This window comes from Palaemon carinicauda, chromosome 8 (genome assembly GCF_036898095.1).
Source record: "Palaemon carinicauda isolate YSFRI2023 chromosome 8, ASM3689809v2, whole genome shotgun sequence".
Taxonomy (NCBI): domain Eukaryota; kingdom Metazoa; phylum Arthropoda; class Malacostraca; order Decapoda; family Palaemonidae; genus Palaemon; species Palaemon carinicauda.
This window is the reverse complement of record NC_090732.1, coordinates 144,307,415-144,322,590: the sequence shown is the minus strand read 5'-3', so window position 1 is coordinate 144,322,590 and position 15,176 is coordinate 144,307,415. Positions and strand designations below refer to the sequence as shown.

General features: G+C 39.6%; 1 protein-coding gene across 1 annotated transcript in view; it reads right to left on the bottom strand.

The window, feature by feature from the left end:
• vap (RAS p21 protein activator vap) overlaps positions 1-15,176 on the bottom strand; it is a 157,054-nt gene that overhangs the window by 65,339 nt on the left and 76,539 nt on the right. Inside the window, exon 7 of the mRNA XM_068379143.1 lies at positions 1,527-1,650. Within this exon, the coding sequence (XP_068235244.1) occupies positions 1,527-1,650 (124 nt within the window). The remainder of the gene's footprint in view (positions 1-1,526; positions 1,651-15,176) is intronic.

The following is a 15,176-nucleotide window of genomic DNA, read 5'->3' as shown; positions in this document are numbered from 1 at the left end:
CCCTTTTTCCACTCTATTCATGTCGCCATTTCTTTCTACCTACATCTTCATGTCGTTGTTTCTTTCTTTATTTCTCTTATGGAAAGCAGATGTTGCATTTATTTCTTGATTTTGGTATTTTTTCTACTGAACAAAGATGTATTTAAACCAAAAATGAATAAAAGAAATAACTGCAAAATGGAAAGCAAGTCAAAACACGGGAGCGATTGGAATTATACGTCTTACATTGTCGACTTTTGAGCCGATATTGGCAGTTCGTTATATGATCATTCCTTAACTCACACCTATACACTATTGCCAGTACAGTGTTGCCATATACATCTGCAATTAAACATTTTTCTTTGATAGCTAAATTGAAATTACTACCAATAAACTGACGCTAACATTACATTACACAAAAAATGCAATTTTCTCAATGCCAGTAGGGTTAGGCTTTTGTCTTATATCTTCAAAACTATTACAAATTTTTCAATAAAATTCCCTGAGAATATAGACAAAAGGTGTTCAAGTCCGTATGTGAATGTTGGGTATTATTTTATTCATTTTTGACAAACGCCCTCCTTAATAGAGATCTTACTAAAATTAGTGCATGGTGCAAATCATTAGGCATGTAGTTGAACCCTAATAAAACTCAAATTATGATTGTAAGTAGGTCGAGGACAGTGGTACTTCAAAATCAAGATCCCTGCCTTGATAACGTTTCTTTTAACTATATTTCTGATAAACTATATTTTTGATAAACACATTTAGTCTGTTTCTTCTTCAATTGCACAGAAAATTGGTTTATTGAGGAAGTCTTTCAAGAATTTTAATAATAAATCCATTCAGAAAAAAATGTTTTAATTCTTTCATTATATCTTATTTCAAGAATTGTTCTGTCTGGTCTTCAGTTTCACTCTTATTTCAATTCATTGGACAAAATCTTGCAGTCTATTAAATCTCTTATTCCTGATCTGGATATTAATCTCTAGGCGTTCAGCTAGTTTTCATAATTTTGACCATCCTTTGCATTCAAAACTTCCCAGACTGTACTATTCTATACATAGTACTGTACTAGGCATGCAGATAATTCTAACAGTTTTGCCTTCTCCATCATAAGGCTAAACACTAAACAGTATTCCATAAATTTTATTTCAGCTGTGACCAGATTGTGGAATAAATCTAACAATTGAATCGCTGGAACTTCAGAGGTTCAAACTTGCAGCAAATTTAGAAAATACTTGTAAAAGACTGACAACTACTGTATATTCAAACTAACAAGTCAAGAATCAAGGGAAGGGTAAAATATTTAAAACCCAAAATGTTCCTCTTTCGACTCGAATCCTCTCTCCTTAACATATTTGCTTCTACTGTATTCCTCTGAATAACCATGTTGAAAAAAGGGATGGGTGAAAAATGTAAACCGCAAATAAAAAGCGCATGAATTAAAAACATACAAATGTACGCAAGTACATTTTCAGATCTCATCACCCCTTAACCATTTCTACACCCTTACTTAAATAAAAACAATGTGTAGTCAGCCTTACCTTTAAACTTAGTAACACCTAGTTTTTCTCTAATTTCATTGAGCGTAGCATATATTTTCTCTGGCTGTTCAACTTCTTTCACTGGGACAATAGGCAATCCTAAACGTTCACCTGAACTCAATTGCTGAAATTAGAAATCCTTCATTAATACTTTCCTTTAAAACATATCACAGTTATCACAGGATTTTTTCAAAACTGTACTAAAATGCAATCTATCTGCCAACCAAAATGTCATAGTAATTTTTTCATACAGTAAAGATATGCATGAATGGTTAAATAAATCCATCAAGATAATACATTAAGATGAAATCCTAGATGCTTAAGAGGAGGATGAATACAAATTAAACAAAATAATTAAAAGATAACATGAAAACTTAACTTAACATTGAACTATCTCTATAGGATACAGCACTTAGGTGTGCCTTGCATAGCTTATTGTAGATAGTTAAAGATTCTTTGAAGTGAACATCCATTACCAAGCTATATTCATTTATCTTTTACTTATATATGTATACAGTTTTTGCATATCTTTCTGCCAATTTCTATTTCACCATTAAGAATTGACCCTTTGGATAAGCTCTACATGTCTTAACTATTTAATAATTTTATAAAAAAAAAAAAGTTGTCTTCAGTATGACAAAAATAGCAAATTTTCTAAATCATACAAATTCTATACAGGGCTATTCCAAGCAAATTCTGGAAGCAAGTCATAGAAACGTGTCAGTGAGATAGTTACAATGTGGCAGGGTTCAATCCAGTCACTTGTCTGCATACACTTGCTTTTTTTCCTCGAGCATCAGGGACTATGCAGGGCTAATTTGAGGTGGTAACCTGATGAAAATTGTATACCTATGAAAACTGCTAATCCCTTACTGACATCATTCCTTACTACTGGGAAATGTCCTACTCTACACAAAGGCAAGTAGGGGAAAAACCAGTTTATGACCTTTCATCAGTCTGGCACTCAATATAAAGATCATTTCAATGGAGTACCCTCCCTCCTTTTAAGTATATGCAATACAAGATAGAAAGTAGTAATATGACAATTAAAAAAAAAAAAAAAGCTATATACCCCTCCATATTACCATACGGGTCCCTGAGAATGTAACAACTGTACTTTAGGGAAAAGCCTTTAACTACGACACTTAAGTATTGGCGCTGGTGTTGGGAATGCCATTCAGCGCCAATGTGCAACTAAGGAAAAACCCTGCAGTTGTATTAAAATCAAAAGTTGTAAGGTTACACCGAAACATAGATGGGAGGAACCTGAAAAGGAGGTAAAGAAGAAAAGAAGCACTAATTGTAGGTAGGGGCCAAAGAGACAAATCCCTCAAGTAAAACCTATAGTATACAGCAAGATGTACCACACTATCCCTCTAGAGGGTGATTTTTTATTGGATCAGGCTGAATGGCGGGAGGGCATAAATTTCCATGTATGAAAAACAATGAGTTTTCAGTTAGTTGTATGGTGACCATATCAATCAGCAGTTTATCAGAAACTCAAACATTTCTTTCATGCTGGAGCGCAAAGACCACTCCGTCGCTTTCAGTACCTTTAACGACTGAGATGGACTGGCAATATGTTCTTTCTGCCCAGATCATATCTTGGTTGGATATATGGTGTAAACCATTTATCCACTCATACATCTGCCTCTTTAATAGGCAAAAAGGATGAGGAAAACCTGCCTTGCTTTCTGATATATGGCACTACAGAGGTGCTATCACTTAACCCTTTCACCCCCAAAGGACGTGCAAAACACTGTTATTTACATATTTTTACATATTTTTGATAATTTTATGAGAAACTTCAGGCATTTTCCAAAAGAATGAGACCAACCTGACCTCTCTAGGACAACAATTGAGCCTGTTAGAGCAATTTAAAAAAATATAAATATAGCAAAATGTGCTCGAAATTTAACCTTATGGTGGGGGTAAAAGGGTTAACAATACAGTTGAACCTCGCAATAACGGACTAATGAGGGGAAGGGGTGTATGGTACAAGCGATAGTTAGTTGTATCCAAAAAAGCCTCCCAAAGCATAAAATCAAGCAAAATTATACCAAAGTCTACAGGCTATAGGACTACCATATATGCCAAACATGTGGCTAACATTAAAATGACCAGCTGAGATTAACAAGCTTTTGTTTTTCACCTTTGGATGACATATTTAAGGATTGTTTATTAAATAAAACTCACAAAAATAAAGTAAAACAAAAAATTAATGTAAAATAAAACTCACGAAAACAAAAATTACTGTACTTTAGCCATTAGCCATATCAAAACAAACTAAATACAGCGCCAGACTACTTTATTTGTAAATACGTAAATAAATATGAATATTGTATATATATGTGCAAAAAATTACCTTTAGATTGGAAAATATGACAAATTCATGGATAATTTGTATTTTTCCTAACGATGCAAACCTTCGCTATTTATTTAGGGGTATTACTTTCTGCGGAGCTAAAATGACGAACCATTAAAATTTAGCGAGGGTTAACTACCCACACCGCTAGTTAGTGGGGGGTGTGGGGGATATGGGGGTAGCTTGCTACCGCTCCCACTCACACACCGGTGAATTAGCTCACTTTGCTTGGAGGTCGGACTTCAAGGGGGATAGGACTGGCGGTAAGTTTGTATAAATAGCTAAGGTTCGTATCGTTAGGAAAAATACAAATTATCTACAAATTTGTCATTTGTTCCGTAACTGGAATACAAACCTACGCTATTTATTTAAGGGTGACTCATCCATTAGGAAGGGTGGACGTCCCTGCCAATCTGGCTTTTAGCTTTACCCGGGGGCTCCTTATCTGAGTACAGTATTTTAGTACTCAAAATAAGGAGTCCCTGCGCCTCGCTAAACCTTGCTATGCAATCTGTGTGTTGAGATATTTAGAAGTGTGACTGTCTAGGCAAAGTTATTCTGACTCTTTTTGTAGGAAAAACTGTTGTAACCAGGACTTTCCCAATACCACCTTACCAGGGTATGGAGACGAAACAGTATTAGCTTAATACTAGGTACATAAGGGAGCATGGTTGACCTGCAGTGGTTTGAGGTCAGCTTATGCAGAGAACCCAGGATACTGCTTTCCCCAAGAGAGGGGAGGATGAAAAAGGATCACAGAGTCAAATCTTTTCATTTACGCAGGCTAAAACCGGGTAACAGTGCCCTCAACCTTCTGCTACTTGTCCAATAAGGAGCTTGAGGTATACAACCAGCTGTTGTGCAGCCACCACAGGACCAATAGAGATCCTATCGAGTTCCAGTGGGTCACGTCTGGCAGGGTTGTGAAAGTCACCTGGAGCATTCACACCCTTGCTTGTAAAACCTGCGTCACAGAGTAATCTGCTTAGAAGGGCCAGGGGCATAGCTATGACCCTGACATCGTGAGTCGACATGGAGGATCTGGATTCAGGGCATAATTGATGACTCTGTGAATCCAACAGAGATGATGATTTGGTGATCCTCCTTTTGTCTCTCCCAGTGTTGATGACAAGAGAAAGACCCGGGTGGGCTTTTACTGTTCTCTTGAGGTAGAGCCTCATACCTTACCCCGAATACAGTAGCAGATGATCTGGATCGTCAGTTACCGAGTGGAGACTTGTGTAGGATCCATCACCTCTGGAGACTGTGTCTGGCAACATACTCGGGGACGAAACTGAACGTTGCCTTTCACCCTTCTCATTAATGGGCGATGTCAAAAGAGAGACCATGAAGTTCCTTGACTCGTTTGGCCGCTGTTAAAGTGTGTAGGAACACTGTCTTCTAAACCTGGTGAAAATTTGTTGCCTGGTGAAGTGGAAAAGTGGAACATAAGGAGGTCTCCTTAGAGACCGGAGAACTTGAACCATGTTCTAAGAGGGAAGTTTCAATTCCGACTGGGAAAAGGCAAGTTGTAAGTCCGCATGAGTTAGGAAAGATCTAGCAATGAGGGGATATCCCTTCCTTTCAGTTTGAAAGTGAAGCTCAAGGTTGAGTGATCGTCTTTACCTGTTGAAACTGAAACGGGGGGTCTTTTCCTCTTGTATCGAATGGAGATACGCTTTCCCGTGACACCAACCACAGAAGACGTTATACTTTGCCTGGTAGCATGATGCTGAGGAATTCCTCAGATATCTATAGACAACCTCTTGGCAACTTATTGCGAAAAGCCTCTGTGAGAGGGGAGGTATTGGGTAGTCTCCAGGCGTACAATCATAGCAAAGCTATAGCTTGTAGTGTGGTTGTCTGTGATGTAGAGAGGGTTCTCTTGGAGGCTCTATCAGGAGTTGCAGAAGATTTGGAAACCATTCTGTGTAATGCCATAGCGAAGCTATGAGAGCCCTTGAGAAACTGACCGATGTTCTAGCCTTCTTGAGTACCCTTCTCCAGACAAAACAGGGACAAGACGTTAAACGTCGTTGTTGTACCCACCATTATTGGCATGTTTCTTGTGAGAGAGCCTTGGGGTCTACGACTGGGGAGCAGGGGAACCCCGAGGTTCAGGGGCGTTGCGAACAGATCCCTAGTTGGAGAACCCCGTAAAGTCCGGACTTTGTTGGCTACAAGGTGATGCAAAGAATATTCAGTACATCTTATCTGAGATGTGCACAGATTGTTGACAAGCAAATTCCTCTAGTCTGGAATGAAGCGTGCTGATAATGGTACCGAAAAGACTTAGGCCCATCTTAGTATTTATACTGTTAGATGGGAAGAGACTGCGAGCAAGTTCCTTCTTGCTTGTTGATGTGAGCCTCTATGTGGTGTGTGGCGTTGTCACTCATCACATCACTGAGTGGCCTGTTCGGAACTGGTGAGGCGGTTGAAGAACTGGAAAGTTGGCCTTCTTCTCTAAAGAGATTTAAGTGAAGGTACTTTCGGACTCTGTCCAGAGGCCTGAGGTCGTGTGGTGCAGCACTATGGTCCCTCCTCCCTTTTGATGTCTAAGCATAGCATCAAGTCTAAGGAGTGGGAAAGGATGAGAAGATTATACCACTGTAGATTTTCGACTGATACCCATCCCTTGAGGTTCGTCCAAACTTCTGGTCCCATGGCGGTAGGAATGTCTGGGGAACTGAAGGCATGATTCCAATCGGACTCAAGCCGCCCCTAGAGAGAATAAATATTGAGGCTGCAGTTGGAGGCTAGACAGGCCAGAGATGATAGGTGTCCGAGGAAAAAAAAATAGCCACTTTGGGCTGGGAGTTCTCGTTTTGAGAAAGGGTATTGTGACTTTTCTACTCCTGTCTTTGATGAGAAGGTTTTGTGGAGATTGGTGTCTAGAATCATTCCAGATACACCAGTCTTCTGAGAGGGAAGTAGGGAAGACTTACACAGGTTTACCTTGATCACCCGATCTTGGTAACAAGACTTCAGAAGTTCTGGTGCTAATGCAAAGTTGCCACAGAGTCTGCTAAGGTCAGTCAGTCGTCCAGAAACGGAGAAGACAGAAACCGATCCTGTGAGACCAGGATGGGTGCTGTGGAAAGACCGAAGCACAGTGCCCTGAACTGGTGTTTCTTGTTTGTCTAGACTGAATCTTCAATCCTTCCTAAAAGATGGATGATTTGGGCCTGAAAGTATGTGTCCTTTAGGTCCAGCGTGCAAATGAAAACCATTGGTCTTAGTCCTAGTCCGAACTCCAACATGGTGTGGACATCGAACTAAAGGAACAGCTCCTTGCGGATCCTTTCGCATGGAAGATTGTTGATGCTGGGGTTTTGACTCGTGGCGTAAAGGATGGAACGCAATACCCTGTGTAAGGATTCTTCCCTGGGAGAGAACTCCTTCAACTGATAGAAGTAAGGCAACACAACCTCATCATGCACCCTGATGGGTTTGATGCTATTCCTTAGAACAGCTTCAGTCTGGCGAATGTTAATCGATGGTTAATACCTGGGTATCGTGTTTACTGTGCAGTTGGAGAGTGCTTGCGAGTAGTCACCTATCGACAAGCCGCTGATGGGGGTTGTAGATCATTTGCAATCACTTTAGTGGATTGGTATGTTGGCAAATGGCGAGTAGCAAGAAGTTTGTTATATACCTTCTGACCTAGGGAACCACGGGCAGAGGTTGACTAGTAACTCCGATTCACGAACTGCTGGTGAACGGCAAATTGCCGATGATCAGTGAATCTGCGATCTGTGAGCCGAAGATGGTAACTGACAGGCAGATGAGGGATGTCTGGTCAGTCAGCCAAGTGAATGAGGAGGGTCCAGACGATGACAATTCCCCTGCGGCGGCCGAGTCAACGGTTATATGCCGACTGGAAGACCAATGTACCAGAGGGGGAGAGGCTGTTCCCCACGAAGGGAAGTGCCCTGGCCTTGCGCAAGTGTCATAAGAACCTGTCGTATATGTATCATACGCACAGCACAAGCACTGAAAAGGAAATTTACATTTCTATACATATATATATATATATATATATATATATATATATATATATACATAAACATTAAGAATGTTTTCATATATATTGCGGTAGAATTTGAATTTGAAAAACTAATGAATATTGTAGTTTACAGACCCCCAAACACTAAGGAGTTTGACATAATAATAGAAAAAATAGATGATATATGTAGAAACCATAAAGACTGGAATATACTCCTATCCGGAGATTTTAACTTTCCTTTCGTGGATTGGAAAGAACGGATAGAAGAAAGTGGTTGTATGTATACATATAAAAAAGATAGTAATAGTAGCACAGAAGATAAGAGGCAATTTGAAAAGCTTCAAGATATGCTATTAGAACATAATATGCAACAAATAAACCACATTCCAACAAGAAAGGAAAATGTCCTAGATCTAGTATTTGTGAATGAGGTGAATTATGTTAAAGAAATAATAGTGTATAACACGGGAATTTCAGACCACAATGTCATAGAATTGATAGTTCATTCCAAAGCAAGTGATCACAGAATTAATAAAAGCACAAAACTTTGGGAAGGATATGGAAAATATAACTTTTACAGTAAGAATATAAAATGGTCAGAAATAAATGAAGAACTGAATAAAGAATGGAAAAATGTATTTATAAGTGATAATATACAGGTAAATACGGATATACTGTACAAAATACTGGAGAAAATTGTTGAAAAATATGTACCGAAAAAAAACAATAAACAAAAGACGTGCATACCAAGAGATAGAAGGATCTTATTTCGGAAAATTAAAAAGTGGAAGAAAAATCTTGCAAAAGAAAAAAATGTGTGGAAAATGAGGGAAATAAAATGTAAGATAGAAAATGCAGAACAAAAGATTATACAGTCGAAAGAAAATGAAAAAAGGGACTTAGAAGAAAGGACACTTCAAAATATAAAAAGAAACCCCTCTCCTATGCAAAAAAAGATGAATAAAAGGAGAATAGAAATAGGCCCTCTAAGAATTGAAGGACGGCTAACGAATAAAAAAAAGGAAATATGCAACATATTAGCAGAAAAATATAAGAGTGAGTTCACGCCAAGAATTGCGAATGAGAATAATGAAACAGAAATGAGAGAAGAAAATGTTGAATATCTAACGGATATAGATATTAATGAAGCAGATATTGTCACGGCTATAAACGAAATTAAAAATGGACCGGCAGCCGGACCAGATGGAGTTCCAGCGATTTTGTTAAAAAAAACTGCAAACACTATCGCGAAGCCACTTGCAATACTGCTAAGACAGAGTGTAGATATGAGCGAGATATATGTTAAACATAAATTAGCTTATATAACCCCTATCTTCAAAAGTGGATCAAGACTAGAGGCAAGCAATTATAGACCTGTTAGTCTAACATCACATATTATGAAAGTGTATGAGAGGGTAATAAAAAAGAAAATAATGAACCATTTGGTCAAAAATAATTTGTTTAATATGGGTCAACACGGTTTCGTACCTGGAAAAAGTACACAGACCCAACTGATAGCTCACTATGAAAACATATACAATAATATGATAAATGAAAAAGACACAGATGTGATCTATCTAGATTTTGCAAAAGCCTTTGACAAGGTAGACCATAACATATTGGAGAAAAAAATGAGAAAGCATAATATTGTGGGAAAGATAGGAAAATGGGTAAAAGAATTCCTGCAAAACAGAAAACAGATAGTGGTTGCAAATGACGAGAAATCAGATGAAGCCCAGGTAATATCTGGTGTGCCCCAAGGTACGGTATTAGCTGCACTGCTATTTGTTATTATGATCTCAGACATAGACTGCGATGTTGAAAACTCCGTAGTGAGAAGTTTCGCCGATGACACAAGAATAAGTAGAGAAATTACTTGTGATGAAGATAGGAACTCACTACAAAGAGATCTAAACAAAATATATGAATGGGCGGAGATAAATAGGATGGTATTTAACTCCGATAAATTTGAATCAATAAATTATGGAAACAGAGAAGGAATAGTGTATGCATACAAGGGACCTAATAATGAGACAATCACAAACAAGGAAGCAATTAAAGACCTTGGTGTAATTTTAAATAGGAATATGTTATGCAACGACCAAATAGCAACACTGTTGGCTAAATGTAAAGCAAAAATGGGAATGTTATTCAGACACTTTAAAACAAGAAAAGCTGAACACATGATTATGCTTTACAAAACTTATGTGCGTAGTACACTCGAGTACTGCAATGTGATATGGTACCCACACTACCAAAAGGATATTGCGCAAATAGAGTGTGTACAAAGGTCCTATACTGCTAGAATAGAAGAAGTTAAGGACCTTGATTACTGGGAAAGACTGCAATTTTTAAAACTATACAGTCTAGAAAGGAGAAGAGAACGCTACATGATAATAAGAGCATGGAAGCAAATAGAAGGAATTGCTGAAAACATCATGGAGCTTAAAGTATCAGAAAGAGCAAGCCGAGGTAGATTAATAGTGCCAAAAAGCATTCCAGGTAAACTGAGAAAGGCGCACAGGACATTAATCCACTACGCACCAGCATCGATAATGCAGCGACTATTTAATGTGCTGCCAGCTCATCTAAGAAACATATCAGGAGTGAGCGTAGATGCGTTTAAAAATCAGCTCGATAAATACCTAAGATGCATCCCAGACCATCCAAGACTGGAAGATGCAAAATACACCGGAAGATGTATTAGCAACTCTCTGGTGGATATACGAGGTGCCTCACACTGAGGGACCTGGGGGAACCCAAACAAAAAATAAGGCAATAAGGTAAGGTAAGGTAAGGCGCGCTCTCTCTCTCTCTCTCTCTCTCTCTCTCTCTCTCTCTCTCTCTCTCTCTCTCTCTCTCTCTCTCTCTCTCATATCTATATATATATCTATATACAGATATCTATATACATATATCTATATACATATATCTATATACATCTACCTCTATCTCTATCTCTATGTCTATCTATCTATCTATCTATCTATCTATATATCTATATATCTATATATATATATATATATATATATATATATATATATATATATATATATATATATCTATATCTATATCTATATCTATATCTATATCTATATCTATATCTATATCTATATCTATATCTATATCTATATCTATATATATATATATATATATATATATATATATATATATATATATATATATATATATATATATATATATGTATATATATATATATATATATATATATATATATATATATATATATATATATATATATATATATATATATATATATATATATATATAGATATAGATATATGAGAAAAAGTAAGTTAAAAAACAAAAATTAATGGCAGTCCAGAATAGGCGAGGAGGAAGAGCAGAAACAACTGCTCTCCATCCGGGCCAAAAGTAAAATGAACTAAATCACAGGTGCGTGAGCGGGAGTGGTAGCAAGCTAACCCCCCCCCCCTCCCCACCGTTAACTAGCGATGTGGGTAGTTAACTCTCGCTAAATTTTAATGGCTCGTCATTTCGGCTCCGCCGAAAGTAATACCCCTAATAAATAGCTCGGTTTGTATTCCAGTTACGGGACAACTATAAATTAGGGAGACTTAAGTGTTTAAAACCCTCCTCATGCCCTGCTCACTTTTCCTGTTCATCTACACCCTCATTCTCAAAAACTTCATTCAGCATTCTGAAGAGGAGTCAAATCCATAGTCCAATGGAAACACTTATTCACTACAAAAATAGAAAAACAGCTTCAAAAGTTACAAGTCTGGTCTACACTCAACAGAAATCAAAGAAAATGATATTTTAATTATATAATAAATTTTTGAATATACTTACCCGGTGAATATATAATAGCTGCAACTCTGCAGCTCGACAGAAAACATACTCAAAAAAACTCGCGAGCGATCGCTATGAAGGTTGCGGGTGTGCCCACCAGCGCCAACTGTCGGCCAGATACCACTCTTGTATGTAAACAAAACCTTCAATTCTTCTCGTCCCGCTGTGTCTCTATTGGGGAGGAAGGGAGGGTCATTTAATTTATATATTCACCGGGTAAGTATTTCAAAAATTTATTTTATAATTAAAATATCATTTTTAAATATTTAACTTAGCCGGTGAATATATAATAGCTGATTCACACCCAAGGAGGTGGGTAGAGACCAGAGTTAATTATGTTTACAGCGTAAAAGCTAAGAGTTTTTTCATTTTGGCAGTTATCAATATAACAAAACCAAAATAAATAGGTACCTGGTGAGGAAGTTGACTTAGACGATTACTCTGCCTTGTAAATCTGTCTTCCTCACGGAGCCCAGCGATCCTCTTAGGATGCTGACAGACTCCCAGGAGCTGAAGTATCAAGGGCTGCAACCCATACAACAGGACCTCATCAAACCCCTAATCTGGGCGCTCTCAAGAAATGACTTTGACCACCCGCCAAATCAATCAGGATGCGAAAGGCTTCTTAGCCTTCCGAACAACCCATAAAACAATATTAAAAACATTTCAAGAGACAGATTAAAAGGATATTGGAATTAGGGAAGTGTAGTGGTAGAACCCTCACCCACTACTGCACTCGCTGCAACGAATGGACCCAGTGTGTAGCAGTCCTCGTAAAGCGTCTGGACATCTTTTAAGTAAAATGACGCGAACACTGACTTGTTTCTCCAAAAAGTCGCGTCCATAATACTTTGCAGAGATTTATTTTGCTTGAAGGCCACGGAGGTTGCTATATCTCTAACTTCGTGCGTCTTAACCTTAAGCAAACATCGGTCTTTCTCATTCAAGTGAGAATGAGCTTCTCGTATTAAAAAAATCTTATAAAATATGACAAAGAATTCTTTGACATAGGCAATGAAGGTTTCTTAACTGAGCACCATAATGCCTCAGATTTCCCTCGTAATGACTTAGTACGAGCTAAATCGAACTTAAGAGCTCTAACAGGACATAATACTCTTTCCAGTTCGTTGCCTACGATCTCTGATAAGCAAGGAATATCAAAAGATTTAGGCCAAGGACGAGAAGGCAGTTCATTTTTGGCCAGGAAACCAAGTTGAAGTGAACAAGTGGCTTTTTTCTGTAGAAAAGCCGATGTTCTTACTGAAGGCATGAAGTTCACTGACCCTTTTAGCCGAAGCCAAGCACACTAGGAAAAGTGTCTTGAGGGTGAGATCCTTCAGGGAGGCTGAATGTAATGGCTCAAACCTGTCTGACATGAGGAACCTTAGGACCACGTCTAAGTTCCATCCAGGAGTTGCCAAACGACGTTCCTTAGAGGTCTCGAAAGACTTAAGGAGATCTTGGAGATCTTTATTGTTGGAAAGATCTAAGCCTCTATGTCGAAAGACCGAAGCCAACATGCTCCTGTAGCCCTTAATCGTGGGAGCTGAAAGGGAGCGAACCTTTCTCAGATGTAAAAGAAAATCTGCGATTTGGGCTACAGAGGTACTGGACGAGGACACAGATGCTGACTTGCACCAGTCTCGAAAGACTTCCCACTTCGACTGGTATACTCTAATGGTAGAAGCTCTCCAAGCTCTTGCAATCGCACTGACTGCCTCCTTCGAAAAACCTCTAGCTCTTGAGAGTCTTTCGATAGTGTGAAGGAAGTCAGACGAAGAGCGGGGAGGCTTTGATGGACATTCTTTACGTGGGGCTGACGTAACAGATCTACCCTTAGAGGAAGACTTCTTGGAAAGTCTACCAGCCATTGAAGTACCTCGGTGAACCACTCTCTCGCGGGCCAGAGGGTAGCAACCAACGTCAACCTTGTCCCTCCGTGAGAGGCGAACTTCTGCAGTACCTTGTTGACAATCTTGAATGGTGGGAATGCATATAAGTCCATAAAAGACCAATCCAGTAGAAACGCGTCTATGTAGATTGCTTCTGTATCTAGGACTGGAGAGCAAAAGATTGGTAACCTTTTGGTCAACGAGGAGGCAAAGAGGTCTATGGTTGGTTGACCCCAAGAAGCCCAAAGACTCTTGCCCACGTCCTTGTGGAGGGTCCATTCCGTGGGTATCACCTGACCCCTCCGACTGAGACAGTCTGCCAAGACGTTCAAGTCCCCCTGGATGAATCTCGTCAACAGGGAGATGCCTCGAATGCTAGACCATAAGAGAAGGTCCCTTACGATCTCGAGCAGCGTGAAGGAGTGTGTGCCTCCTTGCTTGGAGATGTACGCCAAAGTTGTGGTGTTGTCTGAGTTGACCTCTACCACTTAGTTTCGAAGACACTTCCTAATATCATCAAGGCCAAGTGGACTGCTAATAGCTCCTTGCCGTTGATGTGCATGCTCTTCTGACTTGAGGTCCACAGACCCGCGCATTCCCGACCGTCCAGGGTCGCACCCAACCCAAACCCGACGCGTCTGAGGACAACACGTGGTTTGGGTTCTTGACTGCTAGGGATAGTCCCTCTCTCAGACTGATATTGCTGTCCCACCATTTCAGGCATGCCTGTATTGGTTCGGAGACTGGGAATGATACCGTCTCTAATGTCTTGTCCTAGTTCCAGTGAGAGGCTAGATGGAACCGGAGAGGCAGAAGGGGTAGTCTCCCTAGTGAGACAAACTGCTCCAGGGATGAGAGAGTCCCTACGAGACTGTTCCAACTCCTGACTGAATAAACGTTTTCTTTTCAGCATTAGTTGGACTTCGAGCAGGGCTTGACTGCGAATCTCCATCCCCAAAAATAGAATAATCTGGGATGGGATCAGTTGGGACTTTTAGGTTGACCACAAGTCCCAACTCCCTGGCCAGACTCAACGTCCAATGTAGATCCTGCAGACAGCGAAGGCTGGACGATGCTCTGAGAAGCCAGTCATCCAAGTACAGGGAGGCTCGGATCCCCGATAGCTCGAAACTGGTACCCCACATTCCTGTAAACAAACCTCAGAAACGGTTGGGAATCCGGGTGTATAGGAATGTGGAAGTATGCCTCCTGAAGGTCGAGAGAGATCATCCAGTCGCCTTCCATAAATGCTGTCAAGACAGCCTGGTAGACTTCATCGTGAAGTTTGTCTTGACAATGAACACATTGAGCGCACTTGCCTCTTACATACTCCTGCAGTAAACATGGCTGCCAAATCATGGAGCCATCCCTGAGGGACTTGTTCCTGCAGAGAACGTGGCTGTCAGATCATTGGAGCCATCCCTGAAAGCCTTGTTTATGCATGACATAATTGTACAGCAAAACTTCAAAGGCACGACAACAGCTGTGAAGTTGACCTGTAAAATCTTGGAGCGTCTCATGACCAGGCGCCAGGGAGAGTCTATGAGGTT